The 19030-nt window shown below is 27.6% G+C and overlaps 1 protein-coding gene across 1 annotated transcript in view; it reads right to left on the reverse strand.

The window, feature by feature from the left end:
- The window catches only part of LOC100214314 (rabphilin-1), an 85235-nt gene that overhangs the window by 39282 nt on the left and 26923 nt on the right, over positions 1–19030 (reverse strand). The window contains exons 4-8 of the mRNA XM_065807015.1: positions 15283–15375; positions 14895–14969; positions 10966–11041; positions 5975–6148; positions 3500–3871 (exon numbers count right to left, since the gene is read on the reverse strand). Coding sequence (XP_065663087.1) covers positions 3500–3871; positions 5975–6148; positions 10966–11041; positions 14895–14969; positions 15283–15375 — 790 coding nt within the window. The remainder of the gene's footprint in view (positions 1–3499; positions 3872–5974; positions 6149–10965; positions 11042–14894; positions 14970–15282; positions 15376–19030) is intronic.

The raw sequence follows: 19030 nt of genomic DNA on the forward strand, positions 1-19030 counted from the left end.
CTTTCATTAAAAAAATAAGCCTGCAAAAATAACACTCTTTAGAGTTAGGGATTAGGTTAGTCAATTTTTTGAATCTTTAATTTCAAAGGAACACTAAAAGAAGAATGGAAACAGTTGTGATTTCCAGAACTATCAAGTCCAAGTTTACCTCTACATGTAGAGAATGTTTATGTAGAGGGTAAATTTGTAATTTTGAAAAAACCCGGATATATCAAGCAGAGACTCAACAGTATCTTTAATAACACTGTTCACAGGGGATGAAGTTTGCTTGTCATCACTGACACCAATTAAAATCTATTCCTCAGGTAGCAAAGGCATTAAGGTAGCAAAGGTTTAAAGGCATTCCTTGTTGGTAACTTTAGTTTTGGGAGAAGTCTCAGCTCCAGGAAAAAAATATTTATTTATATATGATATTTATTTATAGATAGATCCAAGTTTTAAACTAAAGCAGTTGCTTCCTAAACTGATATTGTTAGAAGTTTTACTTCTTCCTCCTTCACTCATTTTTTCACATCTTTGGACAACTTCTTTTAAGCATTCTGACTTATCTACTCTTTGTTCATTCACATATTTTTTCAAGATGTCCACAAAACTATCAAGAATTTTGTTTTAGACACATTTTTCAGGTTGACCACTGAATTAAATGATAATGTATTGTAAAAAAGTAAAAAAAAAGCTACAGGGTGTCTCAAATAACACTTAAGAAATTCAAATAAATGTCAACAGCATAACTTTTACCTCAGTCTTTTTGATTTCTGCCCTTCTTCAGTCCTTGTAGCTCCCTCTTCTTCTATATCACATTTTGATGATGATGGTAGATTCCAGCCAGTTTTATCCCAACTTCCTTTCTCCAAGTTTCCAATATGGGAAAAATTTATTTTGTTTCAACTTTGGACATTTCTGATTATGTCTTTTGATTTGCTTTAAAAAATTTTTGATGTTTTTTTTTTCATCCTCAAAGTCAGATTATAACTCACTTTTATTGTTTCTAGAATTAGCTATGATTTTTCCAATGAACTTAATTTGATGTTCAAAGTTAGTAAAATTCTTTCTAATTTTCCTTTCTTATCAATAAAATTTTGACACAAGTTATCAATATATATACTTGAATTGCCTGTAAAAGTTTATTTTCATAATCACACAACCTCGAAGATCATCGAACATCACAACATCACAACATCGAACATCACAACATCACAACATCGAAGATACGCAAATTACTCAATTTCCAGGGATAACTGAACAGTGGAATTTTTTCACATGAAAATAGAAAGTCTATTGTATGAAACAATTAAGTTTATTTGTGGCCTCCTGCAGCTGTTTTTTCTCATCATTTTATTTTAATCAAAGAAATATATCTTTACATAATTTATAATTTTTTAAGACCAAAGAAACCTACACAAAATTATACTTCAATTTTTATTTTTATTTAAATAATTCACAAATTAAATATCATTTTTAGATTAAAATAGAAAAAATTTTATAAATTCATGGAGCAGTTTTTATTGTATAGCACTTCAAAGTTAGTGTTAAAAAATAGTATTGGTGCAATTATAAGAAAATTATTTTGCTTCACTTTTTTCTTCAATTTTAAACAGGTATAAAAAACAAAATGGTTTGATGAATTTCAAAAATTTGAAATTCATCAAACCATTTTGTGACAATATAAACATTTGATACTAACATACATGTTCTACACAATATAAATTTAAAATTAAAAACTAAAAAGTCAGAAAAGTGAAATTTTTCATGCAAAGAGCACGCTAAGAGACCCCTGAATTAGCGGTCTATAATAATCAGTAAAAAACTAAGTAGTCATTTAATAACTTTATATTTTACTTTACAATCTTTATTTTAATTCTGTTATTAAGTTTAAATTGATATTTTAAGTTTATTATACTATAGTAGATATTATAAATTAATATAGTGGATATTATAAATTAATAAATTAATATAATAGATATTATAAATTAATAAATTAATATAGTAGAAATTATAAATTAATAAATTAATATAGTAGATATTATAAATTAATAAATTAATATAGTAGGCATTATAAATTAATAAATTAATATATAGTAGATATTATAAATTAATATATAATAATTAATATAAATAAATATATATAAATTAATATATTAATACATTCGAAGTTAAGTATTTTTATTTTGCATACTAAAAGCAAATTTTTTTATTGCATCAAATTATTTGAAAGCAAATTTAATGATTAAAAAAGTAAAAATAATTTATGAAGTGGAAGTGAAATTGCTTAACAACACCGCTAATAATGTTTAGTGAGTGGATTTTTAAATATATTTGTATGATTGTGTTCTGAATGGACCTCTGTTGTTGTTTGGTTCACCCATAAGTAACTTTATATAAATGTATGTTTGTGTTTTATCTGAACCTCTGGCCTGGTGTTCATCCATTCGTAATTCACTTTGTATAAATGTATGATTGTGTACTGTAAGTTTCTACATGCTTATTTGAGTTTTACTAACTTTAATGATTATCATTTATTAAATTTCATTAAAAACACAGTCGTTGTTGAAAGTCTTGCTTTTATAAAATCAATCATACAAATTATTTTAAAAAATTTACATTTAAATAATAAAAAATTAATCTATATTTATATAACTTTATATAATGTTTTAAAAAATTTACTTAACATTATATAATTAAAAAAAAAAAAAATTGAAAACAATCAATAAAATGAAATTGTCATTTTGCAAATATAAAAACATTTGATTACAAAAGAATTATGTAACTAAGTTAATTTTTTTTTTAACGCATTGAAACTTAACTTTTCAGAAATACATTGAATCATGCATAAATTTAAATGTTCTCAAACATCTAAAAAGTTGTGGTCAAACTGTCGAAACTAAATATTATATGTATGGTCAGTAATAGAGTGCGATCGCACCTGCTTCCAAACCAAGTCTATTATATTTAATATTTATATTACTATTTATATTAATATGACTTTCTCAATTTTATTTTCTATTCCAAAATATTTTCAAGATTAAAAGTCATAATGCATCTGAAAAAAAGTATAAAACAAAATAAAAAACTTTCTAGACTATACACAACCTGTCAAACCTGAATCATAATCTTCTGCACCAGTCTGCTAAATTATGTTTATATATTTATTTATGAAAATTTTTGCATTTTATCTTGTTGATTACATTATATTTTTATTTGCAACTATTAACTACTATTCTAAAGAAAACAAAAAACAAAGATAATAACTTAAGGATATTTCGTTATAAAGCTATTTAGAAAGAGCGTAAACATTTTATAAATAATAATTTTAAATATTTATACAAGAAAAAAAATAATTAAAAAAAACATTTCATTAATACAGCAATTAAACAAAACAACAAAAATTGAGGCATGGGCCTGCAGTCACAAGCTATTTCTATGAAGGTTTGTAGTAGGGTTTCAGATTATTTTTCCTGTAGAGAAATTAGCTCAAAAAAATTAAATTAAAAATACAGACCATAATATTCTTTTTTTTCTTTTACTGCTTGATTTTGAGCTTCTTCTTTAAATAAAGAGTCGATATCTTGTTCACTACAATTACTTATGTTATCTGATGACCCAAAGTCATTTTGCTTTGAACCTTTCGAAACCTTATCCAAATCACTGTCTCTACTTTGGTTACGCACTAAGCGTTTAATGCCACGCAAATTTTTTTTATCTGGTTTCATTTCAAGAGACAAAGTGCTTCCGTAAGATCTTTGTCTTTCATACGGAAGATCAGAATTTGAATTATTGTTCAGATGTCCCCTGCTTGCGAGTCCATTAGTTTGCATTCGATCTGAGAAAACACTATCAACTTGATTAGAGGAATATGATAAAGTAGGTGATTCTAAAATACAAAACACCAAACTTTTCTATAAAGAAAATAAACAATATTGTACAGTAACTTGGTATAATTCTAAAGGATATATTTCAAAATAACAATTAAAGAATACTTTAACAAAAATATAAACTCACGAACATGTAACATTATTTGCTTGAATTTAGTTGAATCAAAAAAACTTTCTCAAAATGTCATAAATTTTATAAACTTTTTAATTGAATAAAATTAAACACTAAGATTGTTAAATATCATTGAAAGCGGGATTCCATCAAAATAACAAAATTAAACAAATAGAACATAAAATTTTTAAAAAAAACCTTCATTATATTGGACTAAATAAAAAAACATTAAAAAAACGCATAAACACAAAAACCTTTTTTCTTACAAAATCAAAAGAAACTTTAGGGAGATAAATTAAAAGAAAGCTAAAGGATAAAGGGTTTCAACCAATCTTTAGAAGGAAAATTTTAAAAGGGAAAATTTTAAAAATTCTAAATAAAACTGGCAGAAAATTGTGTATTCTTTGCTCAAAAACTTTTCAATAATTACTTTGAAAAAAAATGGTTGAACCAACATTAAGAGCTTGTATCATTCTATAGCATTCTTGTATTATTCTATAACATTTTTGTATCATTCTATAGCATTCTTGTATCATTCTATAACATTTATGTGTATTTTTTGCTGTTAGGATTCTAACATCTGATGATTGCAATCTTGTATGAAACTCTGAGTTATAGTTTAAATAAACCAAATTATACATATTTGGCAATGCTGACATTAAAGTGTTTGAAGTCGGCAAAATATTGCGAACTTTGTTTCTATGTTTTATGGTAAGATCTTTGTATCAAATTTTTTTGTTGACCTGATGCCAACCTCTAATAAGAAATTCAGATGTAAAAGATTTTTTGTGAGTATATGTCAGTTAGGTTTCAAAGTAGGCTACAAAAAGATTTTTATTTTATTACAGTTGGTTGACTGAAATTTTCTATGGAATGGTCCTTGATAGACCATATATAAATTTTCAGGTATCATAAGCTTTCTGTGCAAGGGGCTAAAAAGCACTTTAAGAGGGATTTCAAATAATTTCTGTTTTAATTATAGGTGATGTTTGCTCAGACCTTACCTCACACCACACCTTGTGCCTTGCCTTGTGCCACCCTAAAATGATTTCCTCATACTCAAAAAAGATTCTTGAGTATAAAAAGTTTACTGTACCTGACTGAAATATTATATGGAATGGCCGCTTGATAGACCATAGAAAAATTTTCAGTGGTTGCAAAACATTTTCTGTGGAGTAATCCTAAATAGGTGGTGTCTGCAAGCATTATCCTAAAGTGGGGTGCTAAAAAGTTTTTTGTGTCTGACTAAAATTTTCTATGGAATGGTCACTTGATAGAACTGTGGCCGTAGAATAATTATTGGGTGCAAAAAAGATTTCCAAAGTTGTTTTAATTGCGGATGCCAAAAGTTTTCCATAACTGCTTTATTTACATATGCTAAAAGACTTTTGTAGGTGAGTTCTAAATAGATTTCTGTAGAAGGGTGCCAAAAAGATTTCTGCCAATCTATGACATAAAAAAGCTCTCAGAGGTTGGTCAAAAGTGAGCTCAAACCCGCCTTTTACATCGACTTATGTAAGCGTTAAAAAAAAGAGGGATTTGAAATCAGTTTTGTAAGAAATTTGAATAAATTGTGTTAATTTGTTGTATTTTGAACTTAAATCAGTTTTGTAAGAGAGTTTGAATAAATTTTGTTAAAGAATGAAGTCATAGAATACATTCCTAACAAAATATTTTAATGCTGAACATTGACAGTAAACTGATTCTTTCAAACCTTGTTAGTGTGGAAAGCTTCTTTTTAATTTAATTATTTTATTTAGATTTTAAGTAAAACGTTTATCATTTATAATCTACTTAAAGTATTCTTTTTGCTGTTTTTATATTAATTTATATTTTTATCTTTACTTGCATATATAAATATATATATATATTTATATATGTATACATTATATATAAGAGAGAGAAAGAAAGAAAAAGAGAATATTATACTCTAATGTATTACTTATTATAACAACAAATAACTACTATTATTTGAAAATAAACTTTTTACTTGGAGCTATATTAGGAAGATCACTACAAGATCTTTTTACATTTGAAAACTTTAACTGAGGAGAGTTAACTTCAATTTGTCCGTGCCAGCTTTGTGAACGCTCGTCAGAAATCTCAAAAGCATTAAAAGAAGTTGTTTCTAGATCATCGTCAGTCGCATCACTTTCATGGCTCACTAAAAAATAGGATTTAAAAAAAAAAGAATCATTATAAATACTTTTTTTTAAAAAAACCAGACAAACTGCTGGTAAAATCACAAAAAATTTACATCAACATCATAAACTGAATTTTTACATTACAATCTGATTTCCTACATTAAAAACTGCTTTACTTCAATAAAAACTAATTCACTTCATTACAAACTGACTGATTGCAATACAAACTGATTCACTACTGGCGATTTTAAACATTCTCTACGTAACAAACAGATTTTCTGATAGTAACAAAAATAATTTATTAGCTATTAAATTTTCACTATGTTATTTCAAAAATAACATAGCAAAAATAATATTTAAAAATAACATAGTAAAAATAATATTTAATTACTATTTATTTAACTATACAAATAATAAATATTAAAAATAAAGAAATGTTTTTTTTTTTTTTGTATGAAACACTTTTTAAAATATTATTAGAATGATTTTGTGTTTTTAAAAAAATTCTATCCTACAGAAATGCTACACTCCTGGGAAGCTATGACTACCATAGATAGGTACCATAACCACTCAACTATGCATGATTCTATATTAACAAAAACATTTTTATTTTTTTGAATAAAAATTACACCAGACTCCATATGGGTCACTACAGTCTAGGAGGGTATTTATATTTTTTTATTTTTTACATTTAATTGTATATATACATATATATAAATAATTATTCAATTAACTAAAAGTAACGTTCAAAAATGGTAAGAAAAGAAGACTTTGAAGCTTTAGTGAGTAGAGAGCATTAAAATTGGAAGCAAAAATTTTAACAAAATATAAAGAAATTAGTCAACTCAAAATACTAGTGAATGATCTGAAGAACCAACCCAGCAACGAACTAAATTCAAATGATAGTGCGTGGTCTGATGTAGTAAAAGGTAAAAAGAGTAACAAAACAGCTCAACTGAATTTAGTCAATGTTGTTGTCAAAGAATCTTAAGATAGAGACTTAAGACAAAAGAACTTAATAGCCTTTGGATTCAAAACCTCTAAAAACAAGAATGAATATGTAGCCAGAGAAGAAGATACATTAGGGATACAAAACATATTTAATCAGAATAATGCTAAATCAGCTATCCAACGTATTTTCTAAGTCATTACAAAATCAGACCAGCCATCACCAGCGATTGTTGTTTTAATCAACAAAGAAAAAAGAAATGCTGTACTAAAAACAGCCAATACCCTATGAAATTCACCAGAAACTAATAACATATTAATTAATGCAGACATGACAGAGGTTGAAAGACTTAAAATGAAAGCTTTAAGAGAAAAATGTGCTCAATTGAATGAAGTTAATAAAGATTCATAATACTAATATGGAATTAAAAATGAACGTGTTGTAAAACTCATAAAAAGATTTACATCTAGTCAACCAGATCAGCTGATATTTCCAAAAACTCTACTCTTTAAAAACTTGAAAAAGTTGATTGAAAAGAACAACGACAGGCAACTAATAAATTTAAAAAACCAAGAGCTAATTAACCATCCAAAAACCAATTACTGAGGGAAATGGGCACTTATTAACATTCACAGCCTAGGTAATAAAATTGCTGATTTTCAACACTTTTTTCATTTACACAATCTTGATATTTGTTGTGTTATCGAAACTTGGTTAAATAAAAATGTACCTGACAGTCTATTTTGTTCTAGGTTTTACAGTGTTTTTCACTGTGACAAAAGTCGTAAAGGTGGTGGAGTAGCAATATTTTTTTGCAGTTTTACACAGTTTACAAAAGTTGATATACCACCAGAGTTTTATGAGTTAAAAATTGTCTGTGCTGATTTTAACCTTAATGGTAGTCTTTCAGAATTATTGGTTATTATCAGAGTGGGGGTTTCAGTAAAGAGGCTATTGACTATAAAGAAAGTAGTGTGAAATGTTTCTCTATATTGTGTTCCATCAAAAAAATTTTGGTCATACTAGGAGATTTTAACTTACCTGATATAGATTGGCACTACTGTCATGGTTCAGATAGTGTTATACATAACTCTTTTTTTATATTTTACTCTATCACCTTTCTCTTTGTTCTTTATCCTTCTCCTTATTTCAAGACTGCACTCTTTTAGAAATAACTTCTGGTCAAATTGATTATGCCTCTCTCTTTACCTTTCTGCCAATATTGCTGTTATTGGTGACTTTAATGCTCATCATAGTGAATGGCTTGGCTCTAACGCCACTTACCTTGCCGGCACTAAAGCATGTAACTTCTGCATTTCTCAATCTCTAACTCAGATAGTTAACTTTGCAACTCGTTTTCCTGACAATCCTAATTATTTACCTTCACTATTAGATTTATGTCTGGTCTCTGATCCTAGCGTGTGTTCAGTTTTTCTTTTTTCTCCTTTAGGTGGTTCTGACCATGCGATGATCTCTTTGAATATTTCATCTTGTAGTTCCTTTTCGGATTCACCCTTGCACTACTTACTACTACCCTAAAGCTCACTGGGATTCTTTTTTAAATTTTCTTTGTGATGGTTCTTGGGCTACGATCTTTTCTCTCTCAGCTAATATATGCTTCTCCTACATTCAGGATTCAGACAGGAATCGTAGCCTTTATTTCTTCTTGTTGGTTCCAAGTCAAGTCTCATTCAACTCCATGCTTTTCACCTTCTAGTGCAGCTGTTATATCTAATCGTAATCATTTGTTTCATCTTTTTCAAAAAAACAACTCTCTTAAGAACAAACAGCTATTTATTACTGCAAGATATCAATGTAAAAAGGTGTTGTCTGATGATAAGTTTTATTATTAATAAAACTTATCATCAGTTAGGCTCTATATTTTAGATTAGAAAATCTTCAACAGCATCATTAACAAGGGTAGGTCCAATTTTCCATTTCTCATTCATAGGACTGATTTTACTGTCTGTCAAAAGAATAAACCAGAACTATTTGTAAAGAACTTTTTTTATAATTCAACTCTTGAATCTTTCAACCATTCTCTACCTTCCACTCCAAATAAACAGGTTAACCCATTGTAAGACATTCAAATTACTCAAGATAGTCAGACATTCAGAATAGCATCTGTTGCTCTAATTTTACAAAAACTCTGGAGAATATTCTGACCCCTCCAATTATCACCCGATCAGTCATCTTTCTGTTATTAGCATGGTCTTTGAGTCTTTGATCAACAAATTTCTCACATTCCATTACGAGTCATATAACTTACAGTCAGACAACAACTTTGGTTTTTGCTCTTCTTGCTCTACAGCTGACTAGCTAACTGCTGGTGCAGAAAGATTTTATTGTGCGTTACATGGAGGGGGTGAGGCTAGGGCTATTGCTCTCAAAATATCTAAAGCTTTTGATATAGTTTGGCATGCTGGTCTTCTCCATAAGCTTGCTTCATATTGTGTCTCACAAAGTTTTTGAGATTATCAAATTGTTTTTTTTAAACCACTTTATTTAAGTCATCCTCAAAGGTGAACACTCTTTTTCATTCCCTGTAACTTCTGGGATACCTCAAGGTTCTATCCTTGGTCCTGTTTTGTTTCTTATCTTTATTAATGATCTTCTCAACAACTTTACATTTAAAGTAGCTCTTTTTGCTGATGACTTTATACTCCTGTTTTGATTAAAAGTCTTCTATTTTTGATCGCTAAAAACAAGCCGATCTCAAATCTGATCTCACTTCTGTAAGAGATTGGGGCTCAAATTGGCTTGTAAATTTTAGCTCCAACAAAACTTAGTTATTGACTGCAAACAACTATTGCAGCACTGTTAACATTCCTATATTAATGAATAGCATGTGGTTTATATATATACCATATATATAAACCACATGTATAAACCATATATTGACTGCTAAATTAGCATCTGCTAAGGTTGCTTCTCTTTATCGTGCTTGCCATTTTCTTACTCCTGATTCCATTCTCTACCTCTGCAAATCTCTTATTTGTCCCTTCATGGAATACTATTGTCATATTTGGGCTGGTTCTTCTAACGATGCTCTTTTTCTCCAAGACAAGGTCCTAAAACATATTGTAAATCTAGTTAGACCCGCTTTATCTGATTAGCTTAAGCCTCTTTCCCATCATCATAAAGCTGCATTTTTCCTAAATCCGAGGGTTGCCTCTCTAGTTCCATCTAACTAAAACCTTTTCTTGTTTGACTCCTCTTTCAGCTAATTCTCATTCAATTATTATAAATTTCCCTGCATGCTCTAAAAACTTTTATTTGTCTAGTTTTTTTCCTGCACTTTAACCCTTTGGAACTCTCTCCCATCTTCTTTTCCTGACTCATATAATCTACAACTTTTTAAATCTTCTGTTAACTGTTTTCTTGCTCTATAACTCAATTCTTTTTTTTCCTAGTAACGTAATAGTGGTTGCTTGCAGCCTAGTTGGAAAGAAATTAAAATAAAAAAAAAAACTATGAAAAAATAAAATCATTAAAAATTTTGTCTTTAAAACTCCCCTCTTTAAAAATATTTTTTTGTTTAAGAGTATTAACTCCCATTTTTTTTTCTTAGATTAGGCTTTAGTAAGTAAGTTGTAGTGGTATGGAGTTCAAACTTTATGATATTCTTGGTAGTAAGCACACTTAAGTTATTCTAGCAACTTATTTCTTATACAGCAGCTTTACAAACAATGTATGTGAACAAAACTAAAAATAAGTAAGTATCCAACTCAACATTAGCGGCCAAATGAATCTTGGGAAGTCAATAATACAAAAAAAAAACATTTAAATATGGACAAAAAAAACACATTAAAATTTCTCTTAAAAAAATATTGCTTAAAATATAGTAAATCATAAAATTTAAACAAAAAATAACAATATGTAGCTTACTTGAGCGATTTTCAATCCACACAGGCCGAGGAGTATTGAAAGAGTTAGTTCTACCTAAAACTCTCTTATTAGAGTTCTAAAAAGAAATTATTAATTGTAACTTTTTGAGTAAAATCTATATTTAAAATAAATTTCTTGCTGAAAACAAAAATATTTAGCTCATAATAACAGAGATCAGTTAGTAACAACAACAATCTGCTCATAACAAGTTTACAATTTGTAAGCAATACAACTTTGTTTAAAGCAATACAACTTTGTTTATAGCAATACAACTTTGTTTAAAGCAATACAACTTTGTTTAAAGCAATACAACTTTGTTTAAAGCAATTCAACTTTGTTTATAGCAATACAACTTTGTTTAAAGCAATACAACTTTGTTTAAAGCAATACAACTTTGTTTAAAGCAATACAACTTTGTTTAAAGCAATACAACTTTGTTTAAAGCAATACAACTTTGTTTAAAGCAATACAACTTTGTTTAAAGCAATATAACTTTGTTTAAAACAAAAGAGTTTAAAATTAAAAAATCAACAGGATTTAAACAACCAAGAGTACTTTATTGTAAAAGATGTTACTAAATATTGAGGCAAACATAAAGCAAATTTTGTTTCATCGAATTTTCACTTTTTCATGAACCAAAGCTTCATTTTAATTTTTTTCGTAACCGACTGCTTCATTTTAAATTTATTTATAACCAAATGCTTTTATTTAAGTTCGCAATTCACATTTTATAACCAAACAACAACAAAAAATTAAAATTTAATGTTAATTTAGATTTTAATTTTTGTGTAACTTTTCTTTTTAACAAATTTTTGAAAAAAAAAAGTTAATTGAAACTTCACAGATATATTGAAACTAACTAAAACTAAATAAACTATATGGAAGAGTATTTATCAAGTTAAAAGCAATTGATATATATATACAACTTCAAATCGCTTCCACTGATAATTGCTAAAAATGGTAACACAAAAACAGCTTAAAGTCACTCTGGAAAACGCTGATAAAATTGCCAAAGAGGAGCTTAAACAAGCTCTTTATGCAATTAAAACACTTACTGCCAGAATTGACGAACCTAATAATAGAATTGATTTGCAGGATATTGAAATAAAGTCCCTGAAAATAGCAAAAGTAATGAAAAACCTTTGTTATTTAAATTAGTTAAACAAGTCAGCAAACCCTGTACATTAGCAAATGTAGCTGTAGTGAGGGCGCTCAATAAGCATAATAGGGACATGACTAATAGAGAGAAGAGAATTGTTGTGTTTGGTCTACCTGAATCTGTAAAAACTCAACCAAGCAATATAACTAAAGATGACACCGCAGAATTCAAAAAGGTTATGGCATCCTTAAGTAAATCAGCCAATATAGTTAGAGTTAAGTATCTATCAAAAACAACGTTATAGCATCGGCTAAACAGTTTGCATCTGGCAATTTTAAAGATATACTTATACACCCTGACCACACAGCGGCAGAACAAAGCGAATTCAATAAATTATTCTCAGAAAGAAAAGCAGCTAATTCTGACCTTGACAAGCTTGTAAAACTTAACAAGTCCTTTAGATTTTCATCTGCAGCAATAAATTGCGATGCATTAATGTCTCACAGGAAATTGAAATCAAATGGATGTAAAAAGCATCCTTTCATCAAATAGAGAGACGCATAAGCAGCCAGAATTGCAAAAACACAATGAATCAAAATGTTTACTATAGAAAGTTGAACTATAATCCAAGTATTCTTATTATTGTTTAAGGTTTTTACTAAAATAGGTTGTGCAATAGGATTTTGTACTAATTTTTAATAGATTGCTGATTCTGTTTCTATAAAATTTAAATTTAGAAAACAGTTTATTTTTAGTACTAATATCTCTACATTTTGTGCAGTTTTTATAAAGTCTGTTTTTAATGGAAAAAGATTTAAGTATGCCATTAATGATCCATGGTTTTGATTTAAGTAAAATTTGCTGCTTAATTTTTTTGTATGGAGCATGCTGGTCTAATATGTTTTTAAATGTCTTTAAAAGAAAACCGATAGGTTGATTTACATCATCTTTTTTAATATTGAGATCCCAGTTAATGTTGGAAACATCTTCAATAAATATACTTTTGTTAAAGTTCTTGAAGCATTGCCTGTAAGATATACTCTTTTTAGGGTGGTTAGATTTACTAGGAATGCAGATAAATTGAGCCATATGATCAGGCATTAAATGGTCAGGTGAGTTAAAGGTTATAAAAATGTTATTAATAAGTGTTTGTGATTTAGCTGTTATGCATGTTGGTAGAATTATAACAGAGTGTAATGAAAGAGAAATAAGCTAGTCAAGGTACCTGTGTCAGTGGCATGATATGTGGGTTCACTCCATATCATTGAAACTTCAAAGGGCATAGACTTGTGTTTTGGTGACTTTGATTTTGGAGTCAAAATAAAGTTCATAAGCTTTTTTTAATAAAGGAGTCATTGTTTTCTGGTGGTGAACATTGGTAAAAAATCTGCAAATGTAGCAAAACAAATCAGAAAAATTCAAACATTTCGAGTAGCCATGTCATTAATATTTATTATGAAAACAAAATATGAAAACAAAGATCAATAAAATTACGGCATATACTACAAATAAAGGCTTATTTTAAAAAAATTTTCAAGAGCCGTTTGTGATTTTAAAACAGCGTAAAAACCTTATATAAATACACCTATTGTTGTATGGGAAAGAAAAATTGTGTATGTCAGTGATATCAGTTAAATTTGGTATAAAAGTCTAAATTTATTTTTCAGTTAAATGTGTACCCATTTGTACCACAATCAGTTGAACTAAATTCGACTTTCAGTTAAATTCAGATTTTAAAAAGTTTTACATATATAGTGAAAAGTTGACTATTGAAGCAGATTCATCAATCATGCTTTTGCACCAAAAAAAAAAAGATAAAAAAAAAATAAAATGTGAAAAAAATGATTAAAGGGGTTTGTCAAGGTTTGTTGCTATGACAATAAAATTGTATTATAAAGCAGATAAGCAATTAAAAAAGGATGAAATAAAAAAATAATGAACAAGATAAAGTGAGACAACCTTAGAATATAAATAAAAATGTATTAAATATTTTTTTTTTAATTACAAACCTGGATACTAAATGTTGACACTTTGTTTTATTACAATTTAAGAACATTTTATAAAGTTTTATTACATCTAAAAACTATTAAACTAGAATTTAAAAATGTTAAGAAAGAAAACTAATTTATGTTGTCAAAATAAAAGATATATAGAGTACTTTATAATACAAAGTTTATAAAAACTCATAATCAAAAACCAGCACTCACGATTTTGAAAAACATAACATTTCAGGTGGAAATATAAAGAACATAAGGTTTTAGGTGGAATTATAAAGAACATAACTTTTTAGGTGGAATAATAAAGAATGTGTTTCGGGTGTAAACCAGTTGGATAATATAATTTTATTCACTTAAGGGATCTACATATTTCTACTGAATAAATTGACCTTAATAGAACATTAAAAAACATTGTTATGATCATAAAATTGCTTCGACTGCAGACACTTTTTTTAAAGTTTAATGGTACCACATGTTTTGGACAGTTTCCAAAATGCCAATTAGAATTTTTCAAAATGTTAATTAACATTCAGGGCTTGCAAACTCATCCCATTTTTCCCCACAATAAAAGTAGGGGTTTTACATCAAATTTTTTCTTCTCCTAGATAAGTTGTTTTTAACAGGCAAAGGAGCCTCACCCTACCTTTATTTATGCATTTATTGCATACTTAAATGAAAAAGACATGGGAGAATGTAATTCATGGTTCTTTAATAAGATAACTAGTATAAAGAAATCTATTATTAAAATAAATTATAAATTATTGAATATTTAGATTAAAAAAAATTTTATCAGAAAAAGATACTAAAATTCAACACTTTAACTTTTTACTTACCAGCTCAGACCCAACATCAGAAATAACATATTTCGGTATAGAATTATAAAACCACGCACCAGATGATTTCCACAACTAATTGAAAAACAAGTTTACATAATTTGAAAAAAAAAATTAGATTTAAAATATTTTGGCTAAAAAATTTTAATAAGATTTAAAGTTATTACAAAGTAATAATAATATAAGAAATTACATATGTAATAATTTTAAATTATTAAAACTTTTGTCAGGGTTAGGGTTTTGGTCAGGGTTAGGGGTAGAGTTAGGTAGAATTATTGTATAAAAAACCCCAACATTATTAGGGTTTTTTATTCAATAAATAAGAAATTAAAAACTCAAAAAAAATTAGGCTAATGTTTCCTACAATACACTAAATATAAAACATTACCTGCCTCTCTTCATTGCATATAACACAATAAAATAATTTTTTCGATGTTTCTGTAGTTATCTTTGAATCCACGCCACATTTTTGGCAAACCAACTGAAAATAAAAAGCTAAAATAAACCAGCACAAAAAAAGAGCAGAAATAAACCAGTTGAAAAGTAACATAAACAGATTAAAAAGTGAAAATTTTATTTTTAAAATGTATTCAAAAGTGGTTAGAAAACTTTATTTGCAGTTTTGGTATCATTCTTTTTTTTTGGCTATTCGCCTTTAAAAGGATCTGGGCAACAATTCTCTGCATAAAAAAGCAGCATTTTTTTACATTGTCTACTGCAGTCAGAACACCACGTGTGTTTGTGTACTACAGTTTGAACTCTACACTGATTGAATTAATAGTTAAATTTTTCTGTGCAAAAGTTTAGAAACAACTGAATTTGATTAATATTTATTTCAAAAAAGCTGAAACTTTTACTAAAATTTACAAAATAATAACTTTTCAATAAAATAGTTTCATTAAGACACTTAGTATTTAGTGGCATACCCATTTGCCTTTAAAATAGCATCACAGCATTGAAGCATTGAATCTACTAAATGAATGAGAACATCCTGAGGAATATTATACCAACATTCTTTAATCAAAGCAAATAAATGGTCTTTATTGGTTGTTTTTCTACCAACTAATTGTCAGTCGATGTACTCCCAAAGATGCTCAATATGATTGAGATCTGGGCTCTGTGAAGGCAATTCAGGAACTTTGATTTTTTGTGATTTAAAATATTTCTTAACAGATTTGGCACAATGCTTATGGATTATTATCATGTGGTAAGATCCATTTGTGAGTCATTTTATACTTTCCATGTGGCAGCATAACATTCTTTATGTATAAATAAACTTTCTGGCTCATAATACCTTCTATGTGATGAATGGGACCCACATTGTCACAATGAAAACACCCTCAAACCATAAATTTCTTCCTCCATGTTTAACAGTGGGTTATTGATATTTTGGATTAAATCTGTCTCCTAAATACCTAGCTCCATCACTACTTAATAGCCCAGACTTTAACTCATCAGAAAAAAGGACTTTTGACCAGACATTAATTGGTATGATCTTTTGCAAATTTTATTCTGGTTTTTAAATTTTTTGAAGCTTTTAGTGGTTTCTTCACTGGACAACAGCCATACAGATTATTTTATTGTAATCGATGTTTAGTTGTACGAATGCTACAGTTTGTGCCAAACTGTAGCATTCGTACAACAATTGTGTGAAACTGATGCATAAGTGAATTAAATTTGACAGTAGTCTTGATACCTTAATAACAATCTTTCAGTTTTTTCAGTTGAAACTTTAGGTCTTCCAGTGGGAGGTTTGCTTGGAATAGTTTTGCTGAGACGAAATCTTTTCATAGTGTGAAACATTGTAACAATGAAACATTGTAAAGTTCAGAAATTTGCATGTAAGTCATTTTATTTCCCACAGTTTTTATAATTAATTCCTTTATTTTCTTTTGAAACTTCCTTAGGCTTTCCCATGCTTTTAAAGTATCACTAATTGAATTATAAAAATTTTCAAATATTTTGGCAATTACTTCACTGCCATTGAAATATCTCAAAGCAATTAAATTATTAAATTTCACAAATATTTTGGTCTTTAATATTGCTTTTGTTAACAAAAAAATTATTTAATTGCGAGGTATGATGTTTCTAAACTTTTGCATGGAAGCTTTATCAAAAAAAAACAATTAAATTTTAATTAACTGTTAAATTTTAATACTTTTGTGGTTTTTTGAAATAATACAGAGCACATTTAGTAAAAATTTCAGCTTATTTTAGAAAGTTTTGTGAATAGCTTTGCAGTAAAAACTGAAAAAAAAGTTGGTGTTTCTAAACTTTTGCACGCTACTGTATATATATATATATAGTCCTTGGAATCAGGAAAAATGTTTATGTTGGGCAAGTTTGCCTATTATAAACAATAAAATTTCAGAAAAATTTTTTTACCATAATGACCAAAAAATTTCAGCAAAAATTTTTTACTATAAACCATAGAAAAAAGGTCGGCAATACTTTGCTGACCTTAAACACTCTTTATATATATATATATATATATATATATATATATATATATATATATATATATATATATATATATATATATATATATATATATATATATATATATATATATATATATATATATTTAGAAATTTGTTGGAATGTCGACACTTAGATAATATTTCGTCTATTTTATTAGGCAGGTTATTTTCTTTGTGATATAATGTGAAAATTTCTCATGAAGGCAGAGGTTACCAATTTTGGATGTTGTTTTGATAGGTTTACAACGTTTATAATTTTCCACTGGAAAGGATCTAGCTATACCAACTAACAAAGTTAGAAAGAGGTAGGTTATTGTCTAAATCAAAAGATTATGTGGATGGACCACATTTGAATATCTTTGACTAAACATTGATAAGCAAATTCTTTATCATTTCTACCTTCATGTTGTCATGCAAATACTTGTCTGCTAATGCCAAATTAACTTGTTGTTCATCCAATTACCAGGTGCAACAATAATTTATAAAACAATTAATTGAAGGGCTTATTGTGAAACAATGACAAGCCACACTTTTTTCAAAAATGAGTTATTATTTTTATAATCATAAATAGTATACACAATTTTTTTTTTTTTGTCCGATATATAATATCCATTAGTATTTTTATGATGTATAAATTTGAAAGAATAATAGGTAAGCACTGATTTTATAGATTTAAATAAATATATAAATTCTCAAATATTTGTTTTTGTGGCTTGTCATTGTTTCACAATAAACCCTTCAATTTATAAAACAAACATTGTCTAAAAAAATGTTCACATAGTTGCTAGACTACTTTTTTTTTTAATTTTATATATTTTTTTCTTACATTTTGCTTATTTACATTATATTAAAACAATAGACCAGTTTTACTTCTGCAGCTAAATATTTTAATTAATTCAATATTTTAATAAAAAAGTTTTATAAAAACTCAATAGTATTGAAGAATGTTAAAAATCTCTCTTGAACTTCTCATTTTGAGCTTTCAATTATGTGAACACAAAATTTCTTTAGAATCCAGGCCCTCTGGAGTGGATACACTTAATGCCAGTCTATTTTTTGTAACAGAGATATTCTTCTTTTCACATATTTGCTTCATAGACAGTAAACTTTATAAGTTTAGTGTCTATGTGCAGCATTAATCTTTTACCTTGTAATTTATCTATAATTTGATTTCTAATAGAAAACCACCTTTCTCAATGTTTACATATTGGTGACTATATCGAGTTGATATAGAGATATTAATATTTTTATTATTAACAATAGCATAATGAGGAATACAAGTTAACATATTGAAACAGTCTCTATAACTTATATTGTATCTTGTAGCACATGCAGATTTATCTTCAATAAGTTTTATGTAAGAACCAAAAGTCAATGTTTCTTTAATAAGTTTTATGTAAGAACCACAAGCAGATGTTGCTTTAATAAATTTTTCAGTTGCAACCTCTATCTAAACTTGTTATTTTTATTCTGTCTGAAAGAAACATAATTGGACTCCAAGAAATAAGCATCTAAATCATATTCTGAAACCCAACACTCAGATACAATATCTTGACTCTGAAAAAACCTCAGTTTTTTCAGAGTCAAGATATTGTATCTGAGTATATATATATATATATATATATATATATATATATATATATATATATATATATA

Source organism: Hydra vulgaris, chromosome 10 (assembly GCF_038396675.1).
Source record: "Hydra vulgaris chromosome 10, alternate assembly HydraT2T_AEP".
Taxonomy (NCBI): domain Eukaryota; kingdom Metazoa; phylum Cnidaria; class Hydrozoa; order Anthoathecata; family Hydridae; genus Hydra; species Hydra vulgaris.